This window comes from Schistocerca serialis, chromosome 3, assembly GCF_023864345.2.
Source record: "Schistocerca serialis cubense isolate TAMUIC-IGC-003099 chromosome 3, iqSchSeri2.2, whole genome shotgun sequence".
NCBI lineage: Eukaryota > Metazoa > Arthropoda > Insecta > Orthoptera > Acrididae > Schistocerca > Schistocerca serialis.
Genome location: NC_064640.1, coordinates 259,386,802 through 259,408,989, shown reverse-complemented (window position 1 = coordinate 259,408,989; position 22,188 = coordinate 259,386,802). Strand labels below are relative to the sequence as shown.

Genomic DNA, 22,188 nt, shown 5'->3' with positions numbered 1-22,188 from the left:
TTTCCTGTAAAGAACATCATCTTTGCTTTGTCTTACTTTGTTATGCTAATTATTGCTATTCTGATCAGATGAAGCGCCATCTGTCGGACATTTTGTGAACTTTTGTATTTTTTTTGGTTCTAGTAAAACCACATGTCATTCCAAGCATGTGTGTCAATTTGTACCTCTCTATCTTCATTATTCAGTGATTTATTCAGTTTTCAAATTTATACTGACTTTTTGATCACCCGGTATATCTCGCGTATTGGCCACAAGGAGAAAATTCGAGAAATTAGAGCCTATACAGAGGCTTACAGACAATCATTCTTCCCACGCGCTATTCGCGAGTGGAACAGGGTTGGAGGGATCAGATAACAGTACCGAAAGTACCCTCCGCCACACACCATTAGGTGGCTTGCGGAGTATGATGTAGATGTAGATGTTTCGGAGATTCTAGATTCCAGCCGCAGCGTCATAACAATGTGCCCCTTGTCAAAACCGCTGATATCTGTTGATTACCGCATGTGCGGCCCATACCTTCGCTACAGTGACTGTCCATTCGTCTCTCTCACTTACATTCTTTCCTTGTGTCGTCATGTACCCGCAGTATCATCAGGAGGCATTCAACCTCGCGCTGGGCAGTGGTCATAGTGGTTTGGCCCATCAGTGTTCGACCGCCACGTAGTTACATGGAGCGGTTATTGCTAAAGTTATTGCCTCGTTGACAGCATTCTCAATCGGCTTCTCTTTTCTAGAAAAAAACTCATTATGACTACGTTAATAAAGTAGTCTTTGCTCTTGCAGCGTGCTGCATAATAGTTTTTCCAACACTTTCGCTAAGATGTCTAGGAAACAAATTCACTTTGTAGCTAAAAGATGTTTTACCTCATCTTTTCTAAAATAACCATGTTTGTCTTTCGTAGAATTTTTTGTATTCTCCCCTGTGGCAAACTTGCATTAATAGCCGGCAGAAGTATGGACTTATCTATATATGAAAAGCTTGTAGTATTTATGTTGGAATACTATCCGGTTCAGGTGATGTCTTTCTTTTTAGATTCTGTATTTCATTCCGTACATCCTCCTTCGCAAAACGACACATTACTCGATCACTTTCATATGATCCGTACAATAGTTATATAGGCACCTATGTTGACATTATCAGCGTTCTAATGTAATCTGGGAACAGATTCTCCATTGATAGATTAATGTTTAACCTACAAGTAAGATTTCTGTATCTTTCCAGTCAACGAACTCATTCTTCCGCAGTAGGGATCTTCATGGTCTTTAAAGGCCTGCGATTCACCGAGTTAATCTGCTCGATCGATGGTGCCTAATAACAGTCATTGCTATTTGTATTGCTATGGCAACATCCTGTGAATTTGTGTCTGTGTTATGAGCAAGCACATAGTTTCCAGGCGGAGAAATATGTCTTTCACATCGATAAAGTTGGCCCTTCTCAAGTCAAATTGTATTTCTAACTCTATTATCAGTTCAATACACTCATTTCTGCGACAACTCGCAGTGAAAAACTGAACTGTAGTCACTTCTAGTGATACCACTCTTTGCTCCCCTTTTTTAAATCATTTTATCCTTTCGTTCTTATACTTCTGCGACACCTATGCTAGATCGGGTATCCGCTTCGCCTTCTTATGAGGGCGGATTTCCAACAAGACTGGTAGATGATTTTGAATAATAGTAAATGTATTGTAGCATCCGTAAACAAGGGAAACGATCCTACACTGACTTATTACGCGATGAGATATTAGAGTCGATCGCAACGACTACGTATTTAGATATCAACACCGTTAGAGGGATCGATCACTAAAATTGTTGTATGGAAAGCAGCTGCCAGACTGAGATGATCTTGAAGAACTATTAAACAGCGTAATCCATTTAAGAAGGGGGATTTTTGTAAAACTCTTGTCAGTCCCTCAACAGAAGCAAATGCGCGGTTGATTCCTTCAACAAGGCTAAGATCGATTTATTTTCCCAACCTTCTACATATGAAGCTTATGGCCCTCCTGCATTATCTCTAATGATTTCTTTGTCGACATATCTAAAACTGTAAACTGTCTTCTTTTTTTTCATTCAGTATATTTATACATATTGTTTGTATGTCCCGTATGTTACCAAGAAAGGTTAAGCAAATGAGAGAGGGTCCAATATGAGCTGCGTAATTCTCACGACTGTGGGTAGTTAGATCGTACGTATTACAGATATACTCCATAAATTATTTAATTATTTGTCTATATTTCACCTAGCAGGACCTCCTTAGTAAGTTAACATTACAATATGTGTAGCATACGAGCAGTACACAATATTAGTATTATTAATACTAATAGACGAATTATTCATTGTAATATGAATACTGTGTGATCAGTACATAATAACAATAATAATAATAGTGATTATACAGTAATGAATATATGATACTTTATTTCCGATTGTCAGTCTAGTTAATGCTGTGTAAAGTAATTTCCGTGTTACGTCTTTTCAAATGTGAGCAATGACACCTAACAGAAATGTATGGCAGGAGTACAAACAAAATGAAATATGGAGGAGAAGTAGACAGGACTAGAGAAGAACAAAAAAATAATATGGTAAGATGAACAGATTAGATGAAAGGAATCAGAAATACACTCCTGGAAATTGAAATAACAACACCGTGAATTCATTGTCCCAGGAAGGGGAAACTTTATTGACACATTCCTGGGGTCAGATACATCACATGATCACACTGACAGAACCACAGGCACATAGACACAGGCAACAGAGCATGCACAATGTCGGCACTAGTACAGTGTATATCCACCTTTCACAGCAATGCAGGCTGCTATTCTCCCATGGAGACGATCGTAGAGATGCTGGATGTAGTCCTGTGGAACGGCTTGCCATGCCATTTCCACCTGGCGCCTCAGTTGGACCAGCGTTCGTGCTGGACGTGCAGACCGCGTGAGACGACGCTTCATCCAGTCCCAAACATGCTCAATGGGAGACAGATCCGGAGATCTTGCTGGCCAGGGTAGTTGACTTACACCTTCTAGAGCACGTTGGGTGGCACGGGATACATGCGGATGAGCATTGTCCTGTTGGAACAGCAAGTTCCCTTGCCGGTCTAGGAATGGTAGAACGATGGGTTCGATGACGGTTTGGATGTACCGTGCACTATTCAGTGTCCCCTCGACGATCACCAGTGGTGTACGGCCAGTGTAGGAGATCGCTCCCCACACCATGATGCCGGGTGTTGGCCCTGTGTGCCTCGGTCGTATGCAGTCCTGATTGTGGCGCTCACCTGCACGGCGCCAAACACGCATACGACCATCATTGGCACCAAGGCAGAAGCGACTCTCATCGCTGAAGACGACACGTCTCCATTCGTCCCTCCATTCACGCCTGTCGCGACACCACTGGAGGCGGGCTGCACGATGTTGGGGCGTGAGCGGAAGACGGCCTAACGGTGTGCGGGACCGTAGCCCAGCTTCATGGAGACGGTTGCGAATGGTCCTCGCCGATACCCCAGGAGCAACAGTGTCCCTAATTTGCTGGGAAGTGGCGGTGCGGTCCCCTACGGCACTGCGTAGGATCCTACGGTCTTGGCGTGCATCCGTGCGTCGCTGCGGTCCGGTCCCAGGTCGACGGGCACGTGCACCTTCCGCCGACCACTGGCGACAACATCGATGTACTGTGGAGACCTCACGCCCCACGTGTTGAGCAATTCGGCGGTACGTCCACCCGGCCTCCCGCATGCCCACTATACGCCCTCGCTCAAAGTCCGTCAACTGCACATACGGTTCACGTCCACGCTGTCGCGGCATGCTACCAGTGTTAAAGACTGCGATGGAGCTCCGTATGCCACGGCAAACTGGCTGACACTGACGGCGGCGGTGCACAAATGCTGCGCAGCTAGCGCCATTCGACGGCCAACACCGCGGTTCCTGGTGTGTCCGCTGTGCCGTGCGTGTGATCATTGCTTGTACAGCCCTCTCGCAGTGTCCGGAGCAAGTATGGTGGGTCTGACACACCGGTGTCAATGTGTTCTTTTTTCCATTTCCAGGAGTGTAGATTGAGACGAGAAAAGTAAGCCTAACGTTAACAACGGCTGAATTACGGCTCGGAGAGTCCGCGGCTCGTGGTCTTGCGGTAGTGTTCTCGCTTCCCGCGCGCGGGGTCCCGGGTTCGATTCCCGGCGGGGTCAGGGATTTTCTCTGCCTCGAGATGACTGGGTGTTGTGGCGTTAAAGCACTTGTGGAGCGGCGGCCGAACCGTCCCGCGAGGGTTCTCCCGGCCGCCAATGCCATACGCTCATTATCATTACTGCTGGGAGACTCTAAAACATACACTGAACATCACGAAAGGGACAGGTCTTAAAGTTACGAGGTCGCACCTACTTTCTCATCCACATAATGTTCACAGCCACTACAGTAAAATCAAGAATTTCGAACTAAGAAAGAGCCATACAGGGAGAATCCTTTCCTGAACAGCATTCTCATGTCACAAAGGGAGGAGGAGAAAGAGGGATGGTACTCAAACTGGTACACTAGGTATCGTCTGTCACATACCTCACGTTCAGCTGCGAAGCACAAGTGAAAATGTGGATGTATTGCTAGTCGTCATGTGTATACCATTGATTAGACCACTATGACAAACATATACCAGAAAGCAACATTTTACAGCCAGTTCTATTTCGTGATACATAGCATTAACATCACAGAATCGCTGATAGTTTGTTAAGAAACGGGATGTTAACTCCGTTTTAACAACGACTAGGGACAGAATCTATCGTGGACTTGCGAATGGGATCGTCTTTGAACATGCCTCGATTGATTTAGGGTTACCAAAACCGGTAGGACTGACTTACGATTGGAACCTAGTAGCTCCCCTATCCTGCCACTGCGGAACCCCTTTCGAGATAAAATGTAAACTTTATGGAATGTTCAAAATATCCATAAGAGTTTTAAGTCGTACGACTTCGTTTTGTTATAATAATTTCATTTTAATTGCAATGAAATGCATTTTGAGGAAAGTCTTCCCTGTCTGATTGCAGGTTCTGGTCGCAACATTCGGCAGCTGCCTTGCGTGAGCAGGCGCACGGGGGAGACGGGCACGTGCATGTTTGCGTACTCTTGCCTCAAGGCGAACGGTACGCACCTCGGCACGTGCATCGACCGCTTCTACTTCGGCAGCTGCTGCCGCATGGACGGCGACCTGCCGCCGTCGGTACTGTACCGGCCCACCACCACCGAGCCTCCGGCCGCCACCACCACCACTCTTGCCACCGAAGGAGTCGCGGCATCGACCGCGTCTGCCATCGCCACAACCGACGCGACGAGGGGAACGACGACAACGACGGCAGAGGCGACGACGTCCAAACCCACGTCTATGACCACAGAAAGGACACAGACGACGACGACGCCCAGGAAGCCAACGAAGCCGACGAGTAGCAGACCGACGGTCAAACCGAAGCCCTCTGGCAGCACGACAGCGCGGCCGCCCACCAAGAAGCCCACTAGGAAGCCTCCCGTCTTTAAGCCGACTTCCGCCAAGCCGACGACTCCGAGCGCGACGAAACCGGCGGTATCGGTCAAACCGTCACAGTCGTCCACTGGGCCCTACACAAAGCCGACTACCAAGCCCACTACTAAACCAACTAGTAAACCCACTACCAAGCCAACTACTAGGCCAAATACTAGGCCAACAACCAGGCCGACCTCCAAGCCGACCTCCAGGCCAACCCCCAAGCCATCCACGAAGCCCACTAATAAGCCGGCCACTGAGCCGTCTCCCAAACCCGTCACCAAACCGGCCACCACGTATGCGACGACGAGTGCGGCCAGCGAGCAGCCTACGACGAGCAGCCAAGTCCCTCAAACGACGACAACGGTCTCTCCCACTTCAGCGTCGCCAACTATGACGAATGCGACGGAGTCTGTGGCAAGTTCGACCTTGGCGGCCAGCGGTGTGACGACGCAGCAGACGGTGTGGAGCGCTTCCCAGGGCTCTGAGAGAAATGCAACCACCGCCTCGCCTGCCACCGCATCCTCTGGCAGCGTTTCCCTGGTTACCTGGACCCTCGTAGAGGCAGCAGGTTCACCGTCGCCTGGTGAGTTCAACAATTCAATAGAATGAGAATTTCCGCTCTGCAGCGGAGTGTGCGCTGATTTGAAACTTCCTGGCAGATTAAAACTGTGTGCCAGACCGAGACTCGAACTCGGGACCTTTGCCTTTCGCGGGCAAGTGTGAGGACGGGGCGTGAGCCGTGCTTGGGTAGCTCAGAGCACTTGCCCGCGAAAGGCAAAGGTCCCGAGTTCGAGTCTCGGTCCGGCACACAGTTTTAATCTGCCGAGAAGTTTCAACAACTCAATAAATAACAGCGAACTTTATAATATGGGCGTCCGCAGCTGAAGGTATGCATTCTTGAAAAATACACTGATGACCCAAAACATTATAATCGATTGCTTCATAGCTTGTTTGTCCGTCTTTTGAACGAAATACATCACTGATTCTGCGTATCAGGTATCCGACAGTTTGTTGGTATGTTTTTGGAGGTGTGCGCGTTTAGATGTCTATGCACGTCATGTAATGTTGAAGGCTATATAATAAGGACAAATTAAGTGGCTGAAGGGAACGAATAGATTCGCACACTTACAAGGTGTTCCCATTCTCTTACGGTTTGGCTGCTAAATGTTGTTGTGCGAACATAAATACGCGTTAGCGTTTACAAAGGTTTTAAAATCAATTGAACTGTAACGTTTCATTTTGCCTAAACAAAAATAAAGTTACCCGTGTTATATAAATTCAAGAATAAAACGCTATTTCAAGTGAGCAAGACGTATGTAAGTATTAACGGATCTACCGATGAAGAACTAAACAGAAAGGCGAGATCGGCTCACAATCTGTGATTTCGTTGTCAAGCGCTCGGTTTGCTATATCCAACAGACAGATCACACATAAATCTACAAAATAAGTCATTATGCATCGTGGACAAATCAAATGAGGCAAAAAGTTTTTATTGTGTCTTATACTGAAAGCAGATCTTTTAGAATGGTGCTGCAGAAATTCAGCAGAGTATATTAGGCTACGTGGGATGCAAATCGTTGACAAATCTATTATTTCATAGACTGAATTTATATAGAGACTTAGTGTGTCTCATCAAATCCATGACATTTCACTGCTGTTCACTGAATTGCATCATGTAAACTTATGAAAGTTTGCAGTCTTTGATTACAGCACTATGTTGAACTACTATTGATTTTACGCTTGGATCTGGCGGAACAATTTTCAGTTGGTTCGAAAGTATACGATTACTTCTTAGGCCGTAGAACCCGTACCAGTGTTTAATACTGTACTTATTTTGATGCGTTAATAAATAATTAATATATTGATATATAATTAATATATTTCTAGGATTTTGTACTTATAATGAGCAATTAACATCACTGAATCAGAGTTTTCTAATCTTATTTACAAATTTATGTTATCACAAGAAGTTATACTTGTGGAAAATGATGCCAAAAGGTCTATATGTAACTAAACTTTGACCCGATATACGTTCTAAAGCGAAACAAAATCAGCTGGGGGAGACCTGTTAATGTGACCATATTTATTTTGCGTGCCAAAAATGAGCAACTACTAGAGATTAGGTTCTACTGACGCAATGTGTCTACAGTTACTTGTGTTTCACGTAAAAATTCATTTAGGTCCATGACCCACGTACGCAGCTTGTGAGCTTATTGGTAGAAAGATTGCTCCCCCCCCAAAAAGCAAAATATTTAAGTATAAGAATACTTTTCACGGTCACGGAAGCTGTACCAACACAAACAACCAATGGGAAGTGGCAGCTAAGGAAATGGCACTATCATTATAACCGTGTGACGAACACCAACTGCACCTTCTTTTCTTTTTCCTGGTCTTTATCCCGTATCTATACGAGGCTTGTTAATTATTGCATTTCGCAATGTTAGTGGCCGAGGGTGGCCGGATCCTTTCATGTCGTCACCTCCCATGTGAAAGTATGCGGACGTTTTCTAAATGTTTGCGAATCGTGCAACTGAGGCGGGACGCAGACACCACCTGCCGGATGTGGGGACGGCCTAAAAACCACACCCAAGTCGGACGACACATCGGCCCTCGTCGTTAAATCAGTCGGGCGGACTCGATCCGTAGCCGGCTCACCTCCCCCAATCCTGGAAGCGGCGTGCTAACTAACGTGAGTGAGAGTAATAGCTAACACCAGCAGCAATGTTATTTCTTTTAAGAGGTCTGAATTTAAACTTAAAATCATTCCGCATTCATACATTCATGAAAAAATGTTGTTTTAATTTGTTTCCCGTCAGCTGAACACCTTCACTTTTTTAGTTCTCAATAGAACAATCCAGGAATTATTATGCTTCCGTTTTAGAAGATCAAAATGGTTTGGTTGGACAGACGTTTGCCATTCACTGTTCATGTGAATGGCAATCATTTTAATAAAGAACATCCACATTTTACACCCTTGTAAAAAAGACAAGGACTTGACGATGATGAAGACAAATGAACGTGAAAGGTGTTATTATGCGGCAGCAGCGCAGGAGGCGTGTGAGGAAGTGGAGAGCAACGCGTGAGGGGCTTTCCGAGATTGGCGTTCTGCTGTAACTGTTCTGGCCGGCTGGGAAATGGGACGCAGCCGTAGACGGGGTACCGTTCCCAGCCTCCTGACTCACCGCCCGTAATCCGCCTTCCGTTCCGCACATGAACCGCGTACAGTCTGATTGCTTTCCGCACCGGAAACAGAAGCAACGAAATTTTAGTGTCTACTCACTCAGTCAACTCGTGGATGGAGAACTTCCGTTACTAACGGAAACGTCACAGGCACACGGGATACAATATACTGAAGGAGAAAATCGGAACACCAAGAAGGAGTTGTGCGAAGTAAACGAAAGTTGGTAGGCGTGTTTCTACATCTGAAAGGTGATGTCTACTCATAAGAGTGGTGCTAGTAGCGCCACTACGAGGATTCAAATCAGGTTTGCTTTAAATACTGCTGTAACGATAGCATAAGTTATCTTTGAGATTGGAGGTCGTGAGTAGATGTTAGTCAAGAATGCCTTTAAGGTGACGAAGACTCCATTGTCAGCACCTCACTGAGTTTGGACGAGGTCGTGCAATAGGCTACGAGAAGCTGAATTTTCCTTCTGCGATACTGCAGGAAGACTTGGCAGGAATCTAGCCACTGTACATGACTGCTGGCAGAGATGGTCACGAGGAAGTACGGTCAAAAGAAGACCTGGTTCCGGACGGTCACCTGGTATTACCGGGAGGGAAGACCATCGTGTTCGGCATATGGCTTTGGCGCATCGTACTGCATCTGCTGCTGTATGAGCAGCAGTTGGCACCACAGTGACAAAACGAGCTGTTACAAATCGGTTGCTTCAAGGACAGCTCCGAGCCAGATGCCCTGTAGCGTGCATGCCACTGACCCCAAATCACAGAAATTTCCGACTTCAGTGGTGGCGAGCGAGAACGCATTGAGGGGGAGGATGGAGGTGTGTCGTGGCTTTTTTTTTTGTGTGTCGGTTACACAGAGGCCAGTTGAGCGCCTGAAACCAACCTGTCTGCGTGGGTAGACACGCTGTACCTACACTTACGGGCGGAGGCCACGACGTTTGGAACGCGGATTTACTGCAAACTTCGTACACTCGTAGTACTCCACGAGGACAACAAAATGTGTAAGCAGTAGCGCGTACTTCTCAAGCGTTTTTGAGAAAATCGCAAGATAATTCCTGTCGTCAAATATATACCTGTGCGTGGCTATTTTTACCATGAAGCGGCGGCAGCCGAGTCGTCACCGTTCAAGGCCCGTAATCAGTGGATCGAGTCCCGTTCGTCTGTTTTTTTTTTATTTCAACACAGTCATTTTCTGTACTATTTATATAACAATTGATATAATGAGGAAAATACGTGTAATCTGATGAATTTTTAATAAATTTACAATGTTATTTGGCAGTCTACTAATTTTTATTATCACAAATAATGTAATATTCATAACTATCGACTAGTAAACGACCAAACGCATAAAGTGATACTGAAAATGTATGCTTGTCCGTGATTTGAGAAATCCCTTATACCTGGAAGGAGCCCGAAACGACTTGTTACCTCCAAGTTTTGACCGACACAGACGGCTTTCGAAAGATGTACAATTAATCGTCGCTTTCGACATTACGAGTACAAGTTGCAGGATGGTATTTTTCGTAAAAACACGGAAAACGAAGTTAAACGGCACCAGCTGCGTTGAATAAATGCTATGTTTACGCATACGCAAGGTCTTTTGACGTTTTCCGTGGAAAAACAAACCTCGTTAACATTTTCAAAAACCTCTCAGACGATAATTTGGAAGCAAACCATGCATAACGCAGTATTTCCTTAAAAGTCGGCGCTAATAGTTGGTTATGCAGTATCGAGTGTATTTTAATAGCGCCTTCCGAGTAGCAATTTCTCGTTCTCTTTCGATTAAATACGAACAGTTTTGAAGACAGGGACAAGCATACATTTTCAGTATCACTTCATGCGTTTGGTCGTTTACTAGTCGATAGTTATGAATATTATGTTATTTGTAATAATAAAAAGTAGTAGACTGCCAAATAAATTTAATAAAAGCTCATCCGATTACACGTATTTTTCCCATTATATCAACTGTAATATAAATAGTATAGAAAATGACTGTGTTGAAAATAAAAAAACAGACGAACGGAACTCGATCCAGAGGCTTAAACGCCAACCACTTTTTTTTTTTTAAAAAGATTGTTCTATATTGTTCGTTGAATTTGTTCAGGGCGGTCGTCCGATGACATCCGTTCGCTCAGTTTTTATTTATTTATTTATTTATTTTTAATAGAAAGGGTAGCTAACGCTCTGACCGAACACGCTGAGCTACCGTGCCGGCACCACTGAGCTGCAGCCGCTTCATGGTAAAAATAGCCACGCACAGGTATATATTTGACGACTGAAATTATATTGCGATTTTCTCGGTAACGCTTGAGAAGTACGCGCTACTGCTTACACATTTTGTTGTCCTCAGGGGGTACTACGAGTGTATGAAGTTTACAGTAAATCCGCGTTCCAAGCGTTGTGGCCTCCCCTTGTTAGAGTTACGGTCTGGGGTGCGATTTCGTATGACAGCAGGAGTACTCCCGTGGTTATCCCACGCACCCTGATTGACTGACTGCAAACTTGTATGTCAGTCTAGAGATTCGACCTGTTGTGCCGCCATTCATGAACTGCATGCCAGGGGGCTTTCCAAAAGGATAACCTACTGCTGTTGTAACCCAACATGTTCTACAGAGTGTAGACATGTTGCCTTGGCCTACACGATCACCAGATATGTCTCCAATCGAGCACATATGGAACATCATCGGATGACAGCTCCACCGTCATCCACAAAAAGCATTAACCGCCCCTCTGTTGACTGACCAGGTGCAACAAGCATACTCTCCATCCCACAAACTGACATCCGGCGTCTGTACAACACAATGCATGAACGTTTGCATGCTAGTATTCAACATTCGGGCGGTTGCACCGGTTATTAACGCACTAGCATTCCATGGAGAAGAAATAAAAACTTCGAGGTTCGCCGATGACATTGTAATTCTGTCAGAGACAGCAAAGGACTTGGAAGAGCAATTGAACGGAATGGACAGTGTCTTGAAAGGAGGATATAAGATGAACATCAACAAAAGCAAAATGAGGATAATGGAATGTAGTCGAATTAAGTCGGGTGATGCTGAGGGAATTAGATTAGGAAATGAGGCACTTAAAGTAGTAAAGGAGTTTTGCTATTTGGGGAGCAAAATAACTGATGATGGTCGAAATAGAGAGGATATAAAATGTAGACTGTCAATGGCAAGGAAAGCGTTTCTGAAGAAGAGAAATTGGTTAACATCGAGTATAGATTTAAGTGTCAGGAAGTCGTTTCTGAAAGTATTTGTATGGAGTGTAGCCATGTATGGAAGTGAAACATGGAAGATAAATAGTTTGGACAAGAAGAGAATAGAAGCTTTCGAAATGTGGTGCTACAGAAGAATGCTGAAGATTAGATGGGTAGATCACATAACTAATGAGGAGGTATTGAATAGAATTGTGGAGAAGAGGAGTTTGTGGCACAACTTGACAAGAAGAAGAGACCAGTTGGTAGGACATGTTCTGAGACATGAAGGGATCACAAATTAAGCATTGGAGGGCAGCGTGGAGGGTAAAAATCGTAGAGGGAGACCAAGAGATGAATACACTAAGCAGATTAAGAAGGATGTAGGTTGCAGTAAGTACTGGGAGATGAAAAAGCTTTCACAGGATAGAGTAGCATGGAGAGCTGCATCAAACCAGCCTCAGGACTGAAGGCCACAATAACAACAGCATTCCACATTTGCAATGGCTTATCTCGCGATCATATTAACCTGTCATCTTGCAATGTTTATCATTGAAGTATGATACCTAGTCAAATCTATTCCCGAAATTTCATTACTCTATATTAATTACTTTTTAATGATGCGATTTTTTCCGTCAGTATATTAGCCAGCCTCCAGGAGACATGTCGCTAATACTGCGTAACAACGTCTCTAGCGTTGACAATGGTCTCATTTCACCGAGGAAGATTCTGAATGGATGCCACATACAGCTGAAACCACTCATTGATGATTAGGTCCCGCAGAGCTACCGTTCAGCGAGGATTTTGACTGTCACGTTTAACACACTGTTCCAAATAGTCCAAGAAACCATCTACGGGATTAAGATGAGCTGATTTAGCGGGCAAATCGAAGTTCCACTAGGCTGGCTGAATGTTCGTCAAACCGAGCACGTATGTGAGTAGCCATACGAACATTGTAAGACGGGAATATCCTCAACAAACTCATCACGCAGATGTACAAGAAATAGCAAATAGAACGTTGAAATAGACATAACGGTTCATGTTCACGTTTTTCTGAACAAGTCATGGTACGAAAAACACGAGCAAAACAACACAGAACTACCTCAGACATGAAGTAAACCCATCTTGACGCATTGCACATTTGAAAAGAGGGAAAATCGCGACTTATTTGACCACAGTAGGCGCCACTACTCACAAGGGGACCATCAGTACTGACCCAATGAATTCTCTTAGAAGACAGGTTAAGAAAAAGCAAACCTGCGTTTATAGCATTTGTAGACTTAGAGGACGCTTTTGAAGATGTTGACTGGAATATTCTCTTGTATTTCTGAACGTAACAGGGGTAAAAAACAGGGAGCGAAACGCTATTCACAACTTGTACAGAAACCAGACGGCAGTAACAAGAGTCTCAGGACATGGAAATGAAGCCATAGTTGAGAAGGGAATGAGACAGGGTTGTAGCCTATACCTGATGTTATTAATTCTGTACTTTGAACAAGCAGTAAAGAACACCAAGGAGAAAGGTGGAAAGGGATTTCAAATTCACAGAGATAAAATAAAAAAATGTAAGGTCTGCCGATGAAGTTGTACTTCTGTCAGAGATGGCAAAGAATTCAGAAAATTATAAATTTGTGGTAAGGACTATGGGGCCAAACTGCTGAGATCATCGGTCCCTAGGTTTACACATTACTTAACCTAACTTAAACTAACTTACGCTATGGACAACACACACACCCATGCCCGAGGGAGGACTCGAACCTCCGACGGGGAGGGGAGCCAAATAAGTTGAGCTGAATTAAATGGGTAGCGTCTTGAAAAGAGATTGTAAAATGAACATCGACAAAAGTAAAACAAGGGTAACGGAATGTAATCGAATTAAATCATGCGATGCTGAGGGAATCAGATTAGCAAATGAGAATCTACGAGCAGTAGATGACTTTTGCAATTTGGGCTGTAGGATAACTGATGATTGCCAAATCAGAGGGAATATTAAATGTAGATTAACAACAGCAAGGAAAGTGTATATTTAAAAACAAATATTCATTAACATCAAATATAAATTTAAATGTCACAAAGTTTTTTCTGAAGATATTTGTCTGGAGTGTAGCCTTGTGTGGAAGTGAAACGCGGACAGTAAACAGTTCAGACAAAAAGAGAGCACAAGCTTTTGAAATGTGATGCTACAGAAGAATGCTGTAGGTTATATGGGTAGATCGAATAACAAATAATGAGGTACTGAATCGAACTACGGAAAAAAGAAATTTGCGACAGAGTTTGACTAAAAGAAGGGTTCAGTTGCCGGGACACACTCTGAAGCATCAAGGAATTGTCAGATTAGTAATATAAGGAAGTGTGGGTGGTAAAAATTATGGAGGAAAACCAAGACTTGAGTATAGCAAGCAGGTTCAGATGGATGTGCGGGTAGGTTGCGGTAATAATGCACAGACGAAGAGACTTACAGAGAATAGACTAGCATGGAGAGCTGTATCAAACCAGTCTTTGGAATGAAGACCACAACAACAATAGCGTTAGGTCGGTTGCAGTCTCCTACCTAAAGATGGCGGTTTGTTTGAGCGGAACAACGCGTAGGTCTGAGCGAGAGGGAAGAACAATGCCACCTGCACTTTTTACCTGCCAGACACAAAGAATCTAACGGGTGCAGCGGTCATTCACCTTCGCTGGGCTGCCCCTGCCCTCTTCTCCCGAGAGTAAACTAAAATCTACTCATCCTTGGCGCGTAATTGGGAGGGCGGGGGGGGGGGGGGGGGGGCGGGGGCTAGGTCATAAACATCTTCACCACAATTTTTCTGTAGAAGTGTTTATATTTTTACATAAACCAATTTCCAAATTTGACAACAAACTTTTGGAGAATAAAGTAGTATGAAAACCAAGAGACCCGAAAACGTCAAGGAATTCTAGAAGTTACAAACTAGGTGTAACGCAGCATACTTTTCAGTAGCTTGCGTGACGGCTTGCTCTTGTGGATGGGCTTGCAGTCTGACCGGGAACGTTCCAGTCAGTTAAAGGCGCCCATTCACGGACTGGCCTACCCGCTATCAACAACGAACACGACAGGGTTCATGAGTCCACTGCTGGAACCGCAAAATCACAGGAATTTAGGTAAAGCAAGACAGAAAGGAAAAGACGTTCGGAGGAAAAAAAAAAAGAATAAAAAGGAAAAGTCATTTCCGGAACGTAGGCGAAAATGACCGAATAAACAGCATGACCCTTATTTATTGGCTTGTATAGCTATGGCTTGCAGACCAATGTTCACAGCTATAGTGCTTCGTGAAATACTGGTAACTGTAAGTATAAGCTTTGATTTGATATTCTGTACATTGTGGTATTATCAAAGTTGCTAGAGATTGTCGCTATTCAAATTCTTAAATGAACTGTGTGACACGTGTGCTTCTCAAATCTTCGGCGGTATTTTTTTCAATGATTATACCTTTCCGAATTGCGATTTATTGGACGATATGCTAAAGCAGTGTAATATTCAGTCATGCAAACAAATTATAATTGTTGCATTAAAATATTTTATTTATCTTTAAGTATTCAAAAATTTATTAGTGTTATGGTAAAAAAATTATATATTTCATTATTATTATTAAAATCACACACATCTGCGCCACATCACAAAACGACTTGGTGGCAAGTTACACAGGGTGTTACAAAAAGGTGCGGCCAAACTTTCAGGAAACGTTCCTCTCACACAACGAAAGAAAATATGTTATGTGGACATGTGTCCGGAAACGCTTACTTTCCATGTTGGAGCTCATTTTATTACTTCTCTTCAAATCACATTAATCATGGAATGGAAACACACAGCAACAGACCGTACCAGCATGACTTCAAACACTTTGTTACAGGAAATGTTCAAAATGTCCTCCGTTAGCGAGGATACATGCATCCACCCTCCGTAGCATGGAATACCTGATGCGCTGATGCAACCCTGGAGAATGGCGTATTGTATCACAGCCGTCCACAATACGAGCACGAAGAGTCTCTACATTTGGTACCGGGATTGCATAGACAAGAGCTTTCAAATGCCCCCATAAATGAAAGTCAACAGGGTTGAGGTCAGGAGAGCGTGGAGGCCATGGAATTGGTCCGCCTCTACCAATCCATCGGTTACCGAATCTGTTGTTGAGAAGCGTACGAACACTTCGACTGAAATGTGCAGGAGCTCCATCGTGCATGAACCACATGTTGTGTCGTACTTGTAAAGACACATGTTCTAGTAGCACAGGTAGAGTATCCCATATGAAATCATGATAACGTGCTCCATTGAGCGTAGGTGGAAGAAAATGGGGCCCAATCAAGACATCACCAACAATGCCTGCCCAAAACTTCACAGAAAATCTGTGTTGGTGACGTGATTACACAATTGCGTGCGGATTCTCGTCAGCCCACGCATGTTGATTGTGAAAATTTACAATTTGATCACGTTGGAATGAAGCCTCATCCGTAAATAGAACATTTGCACTGAAATGAGGATTGACACATTGTTGGATGAACCATTCGCAGAAGTGTACACGTGGAGGCCAATCAGCTGCTGATAGTGCCTGCACACGCTGTACATGGTACGGAAACAACTGGTTCTCCCGTAGCACTCTCCATACAATGACGTGGTCAACGTTACCTTGTACAGCAGCAACTTCTCTGACGCTGACATTAGGGTTATCGTCAACTGCACGAAGAATTGCCTCATCCATTGCAGGTGTCCTCGTCGTTCTAGGTCTTCCCCAGTCGCGAGTCGTAGGCTGGAATGTTCCGTGCTCCCTAAGACGCCGATCAATTGCTTCGAACGTCTTCCTGTCTGGACACCTTCGTTCTGGACATCTGTCTCGATACAAACGTACCGCGCCACGGCTATTGCCTCGTGTTAATCCATGCATCAAATGGGCATCTGCCAACTCCGCATTTGTAAACATTGCACTGACTGCAAAACCACGTTCGTGATGAACACTAACCTGTTGATGCTACGTACTGTGCTTGAGGCTAGTACTGTAGAGCAATGAGTCGCATGTCAACACAAGCACCGAAGTCAACATTACCTTCCTTCAGTTGGGCCAACTGGCGGTGAATCGAGGAAGTACAGTACATACTGACGAAACTAAAATGAGCTCTAACATGGAAATTAAGCGTTTCCGGACACATGTCCACATAAGATCTTTTCTTTATTTGTGTGTGAGGAATGTTTCCTGAAAGTTTGGCCGTACCTTTTTGTAACACCCTGTATTTGGTAGATGGGGGCGGGAGGAAGACGGAGACAGCAACAAGATGTGCACCTCCCTCACTCACCCCCCCCCCCTCCCCCTCCTCAAAAACGATTCTGGATCCACGTCTGGCACTTGAACACCAGAACCGAAAAAAGAAAATTACATTATTCATCTGTCTCTGCAACTGAGAGATGAGCATATGTGACACATTACAGTCAATAGGGGCACCAGATTCTGTTACCAGTACTGCCAAACATCTTTCTCGATGGCAAGGTCGGGGCGAGTTCACTTTGCTTCGTGAAGACATCTGAGATGCTATTTGAAAGAGTCGTCATAGATTTGCATGCAAAGACTGCTGATGACGTCCAGGAGACTGGGAGAATGAAGTGCTAACCACACATTCTTACGTACACAGTGAGGAAAGTAAAATCTGCGCGTAAAATATTCTATGCACCTGGAGATAGATAACCCCACTTACATCACCTGTCCCAGGTGCAGATGACGTAAGTTGGGTTGCGTATCTTCAGGTGTACGAAATATTTTGCCGACCCTGTATTCACCGGTAATGCTTTCGTGCCCAAACTATGAAAAACTGTACTGAAAGGTTTAATATCTGGGGAGAATATTAGCAAAGCAATCAAAAACACAATAGTACATCGTACTACACATAGTTTTCTATTTATGTCCAAAACACAAGGTGGATCATCGTATCTGATTGAGTTACTTACTTATTGCGTTATTAATATGAGTTTACAATATCTAAAACAATACGAAACCAGATTGTAAACATCAAAATACTCACAACAATGTCCTTTCACGTCAGTGGGGCCTGTAAACTCTTGTGACGAAATGAACAACACAGTGGTATGACGGCTGTCGTTTACTGGTCTCTGTGGGCAGAGATGTAGGAATATTTAGCCAAAGAGTTTCCTGTACAACAGCAGAGGCACACAAACGTCTCGAGAGGGCGCCAATGCATGAATTCAACTCCATGCTGTGATATGGTTCTAGAAACTGGACTAGACTTTTAAGTTCATCAGGAAGAAAAGGGTTAATTCCCATCAAGGATAACATGGCACAGCGGTCGAATGGTAGTGGGTGGCCCCCTAAGCCAGGTCATGGAGTTCAATTAGTTGTATACACCATGCATTACATGGTCTGTTATTTCTTTCTTCCACTCAGTATTGCAGAGAACGCTGCAACGAATTATCTGGGTAGATTACCGCCATTTGGAGAATGGATTCTCAAAACCAGTTGTATCATTATAAGGAGTAATTGTCTTAACTAAATAAAAAATCCTAGTACGTCGTAAGGGCACAAAGGCCCGATTTCAAAATTTGACGCTGACGCACGGTTTTAAAGTATGGCGGGTTTTCATGTCGATGGAGTGTTCTTCGAACAAAACAAGCTCTGTAAGTGTGTTATGGAAGTACCAGAGCTGCGTGAAGTAAATCAACCAATAGAGATAGAATTAAACACCACGCCGGCCGGAGTGACCGAGCGGTTCTATGCGCTACAGTCTGGAGCCGCGCGACCGCTACGGTCGCAGTTTCGAATCCTAACCTCGGGCATGGATGTGTGTGATGTCCTTAGGTTAGTTAGGTTTAAGTAGTTCTAAGTTCTAGGGACTGATGAACTCAGAAGTTAAGTCCCATAGTGCTCAGAGCCATTTAAACCATTTTTTAAACACCACGGTACTTGAAAAAGAGAGGCGTTGTCGTACGTGGCAAGTCTTACGTTCCTCCGAGCTAAGAACCAACTTTCTCATCCAGTTGTAGCAGCAACTACAGTTTAACGTGGAATTCAAGTAGCAAGTCGGAATTTTTCACACATATGCACACAACATAAGCAGAGGTGAAAGTCACGTTTAATGACTAAAAAAATCATAGTATCAACTAGGTGTAGAATTTTGTCAGCAAAATGGTTTCTACAATACGAGCGTAAGTTTCCAAAAAAAATGTCGCATCAACTATCCATAGATACTTTAAGCGAAAATATATTTTTAAGAAAATCGCATTATATAATTGTATAACTTTGTTTGTTGACTCTACATGTTTGAAGTATTAACTACTCTTTGAATCCGTAGCATATGTTTAAACATAATTAAATTTCAGTGTTTTATTGCCGTTACAAGGATGTGCTTTTACCTGTTAAGAAAATACAGTGGGACATACACTCGTGAAATATACACTGAAGTTTCAAAAGTCATCAGATACCTCCTAAATCGTGTCGGATCTCCTTTTTCCCAGTGTAGTGCAGTAACTCGACGTCGCATGGACTCAACGAGTCGTTGGAAGTCCCCTGCAGAAGTACTGAGCCCGGCTGCCTCCACAGCCCTCCATAATTGCGAAAGTGTTACCTGTATAGGATTTTGTGCACGAACTGACCTCTCGATTATGTCCCATAAATGTTCGATGGGATTCATGTCAGGCGATCTGGGAGGGCGAATCATTCGCTCGAATTGTGCGGAATGTTCTTCAAACCAGTCGCGAACAATTGTGGCCCGGTGACATGGTACATCGTCATCCATAAAAATTCCATTGTCGTTTAGGGACATGAAGTCCGTGTATGGCTGCAGATGGTCTCTAAGTAGCCGAACATAAACATTTCCAGCCGGTTCAGTTGGACCAGAAGGCCCAGTCCATTCCACGTAGACACAGCCCACACCATTATCGAGACACCACCAGCTTGCACAGTGCCTCATTGACAACTTGGGTCCGTGGCTCCGTGGGGCCTGCGCAACACTCGAACCCTACCATCAGCTCTTACCAACTGAAATCGGGACTCATCTGACCAGGCCACGGTTTTCCAGTCCTCTGGGTTCATACCGATATGTTCACGAACCCAGGAGAGGCGCTGCAGGCGATGCCGCGCTATTAACAAAAGCACTCACGTCGGCCGTCTGCTGCCATAGGCCACTGACGTCAAATTTTGCTGCACGGCGATACGTTCGTCGTACGTTGCACACTTTCTTCGGTTATTTCATGGAATTTGCTTGTCTATTAGCACTAATAGCTCTACGCGAACGCCGCTGCTCTCGGTTGTTAAGTGAAGGCCATTGGCCACTGCGTCGACACTGGACTCGCATTCGGGAGGACGACGGTTCAATCCCGCGTCCGGCCATCCTGATTTAGGTTTTCCGTGATTTCCCTAAATCGCTCCAGGCAAATGCCGGCATGGTTCCTTTGAAAGGGCACGGCCGACTTCCTCCCCTGTCCTTCTCTAATCCGATGAGACTGATGACCTCGTTGTCTGGTCTTCTCCCCGAAACAACCCAACCCACTGCGTCGTCGATGGTGTGAGGTAATGCCTGAAATTTGGTATTCTCGGCACACTCTTGACACTGTGGACATCGGAATATTGAATTTCCTGACGCTTTCCGAAATGAAGTGTCCCATGCGTCTAGCTCCAACTGTCATTCCGCGCTCAAAGTCTGTTAATTTCCGCCGTGCGGCTATAATCACACCGGAAACCTTTTCACATTGATCAGCTGATTGCAAATGACAGTTCCACCAACGCACTGCCCTTTTATACCTTGTGTACGCGACATTAACGCCATCTGTACATGTGCATATCGCTATACCATGACTTTTGTCACCTTAGTGTATTGGGCGTTATCCCCATGTGAGTGCAATAATTTGTAATGCGTTACCAATGCTTCTAGTCAGCATTTCGTAAACAGAGAATGGAGGCTTGGCGCTTGCAACACATGTAAACAGTAATATTATTGCCAAATGATGATGCCATCACTCAATACATATCGATGACGCAAATACATAACAATACTACAACTTCTGGAACAACAGTTGTAATCATGTGTCATCAATTCCCAATGGAAAGCTGCTGCAGTTGCCACCGCTACTAACTAAATGAGTTCTGTAGGCTCATATAAGTGCACAATGTTAAAAAAAAATGGTTCAAATGGCTCTGAGCACTATGGGACTCAACTTCTGAGGTCATTAGTCCCCTAGGACTTAGAACTAGTTAAACCTAACTAACCTAAGGACATCACACACATCAATGCCCGAGGCAGGATTCGAACCTGCGACAGTAGCGGTCTCGTGGTTCCAGACTGCAGCGCCTAGAACCGCACGGCCACTTCGGCCGGCCCACAATGTTCAATTTGATGTACAGAAAATGATACTCATTAAAATTTTCATTCAAATGTTGACGAGTGGGTCAGTAGTCAAGGCCCTTGAAAGCAATAAAACGATACATACCTTTTGTAACCTACAATTGCTTTTGGTTGAGAATAAACATTTTTGTTGCTGAAATATTAATAATAATATCCGTGTAGCGTCTTTTCATTTGCGTTTCTACTTTGCTACTGCACATTCCGGAGTACAACATCATCATTGTGACTGCAACATGCCAGTAACACGTATCTGAGAATTTTGCTGTTATATGAATTTCAAATGTGTAAAAAGCTGCAAATCATCTTACGAATGTCTAAGTTGATACAAGAATGTAAACAACGTGTGAAAATTAGTTTAACTTCATTCATCATAATCGATGTTTTTTAAATGCCTGCAACTGTGTCATTCATGATTTAAATAATAAAACGCTGCATCACTCGGGCTTTTTTTTTCATGCATAGCACGACACATGAAAATATTTACATCGGTATTTTATCTTATGTTTGCGTGTGTGTGTGTTTCTGCTTCTCTGTTGGGCATCAGAAGCAGAACAAATCACACTCAAACATCAGATAAAATACCACTATAAATATTTGCGCTTGTTAATGAGAGTTAATTCTCGAAACGTGTCGTGCTATGTATGAAAATAACGTAACTTGCGCGATATTTTATTATTTACATCATGAAACTTAGTTTATTGTGATGTAATAACAGAAATCAGCAAAATTCTTAGATACGTATAGTGCCTTTTTGACATCACAATGGAGCTCCCGGTCTATCGACTGAGGCCCTGATGAAGAAGCATATACACTACTGAAAAGACAGTAGACGGAATTTTAAGCTCTGTTTCCACGCTTGCACCAAGTAATAATGAAACTAAAGAGGAGCCGCCTTTTTCAAGAACACAGTTTTTGTTTTGTTTACTATCCAGGCATGTTTCACCGCAGCTGTGGCT

The 22,188-nt window shown here is 44.0% G+C and overlaps 1 protein-coding gene across 3 annotated transcripts in view; it reads left to right on the top strand.

The window, feature by feature from the left end:
• The window catches only part of LOC126471583 (serine proteinase stubble), a 231,583-nt gene that overhangs the window by 167,267 nt on the left and 42,128 nt on the right, over positions 1 to 22,188 (top strand). For all 3 annotated transcript variants that reach the window (XM_050099816.1, XM_050099815.1, XM_050099813.1), the window contains exon 3: positions 5,024 to 6,079. In XM_050099816.1, the coding sequence (XP_049955773.1) occupies positions 5,024 to 6,079 (1,056 nt within the window). The remainder of the gene's footprint in view (positions 1 to 5,023; positions 6,080 to 22,188) is intronic.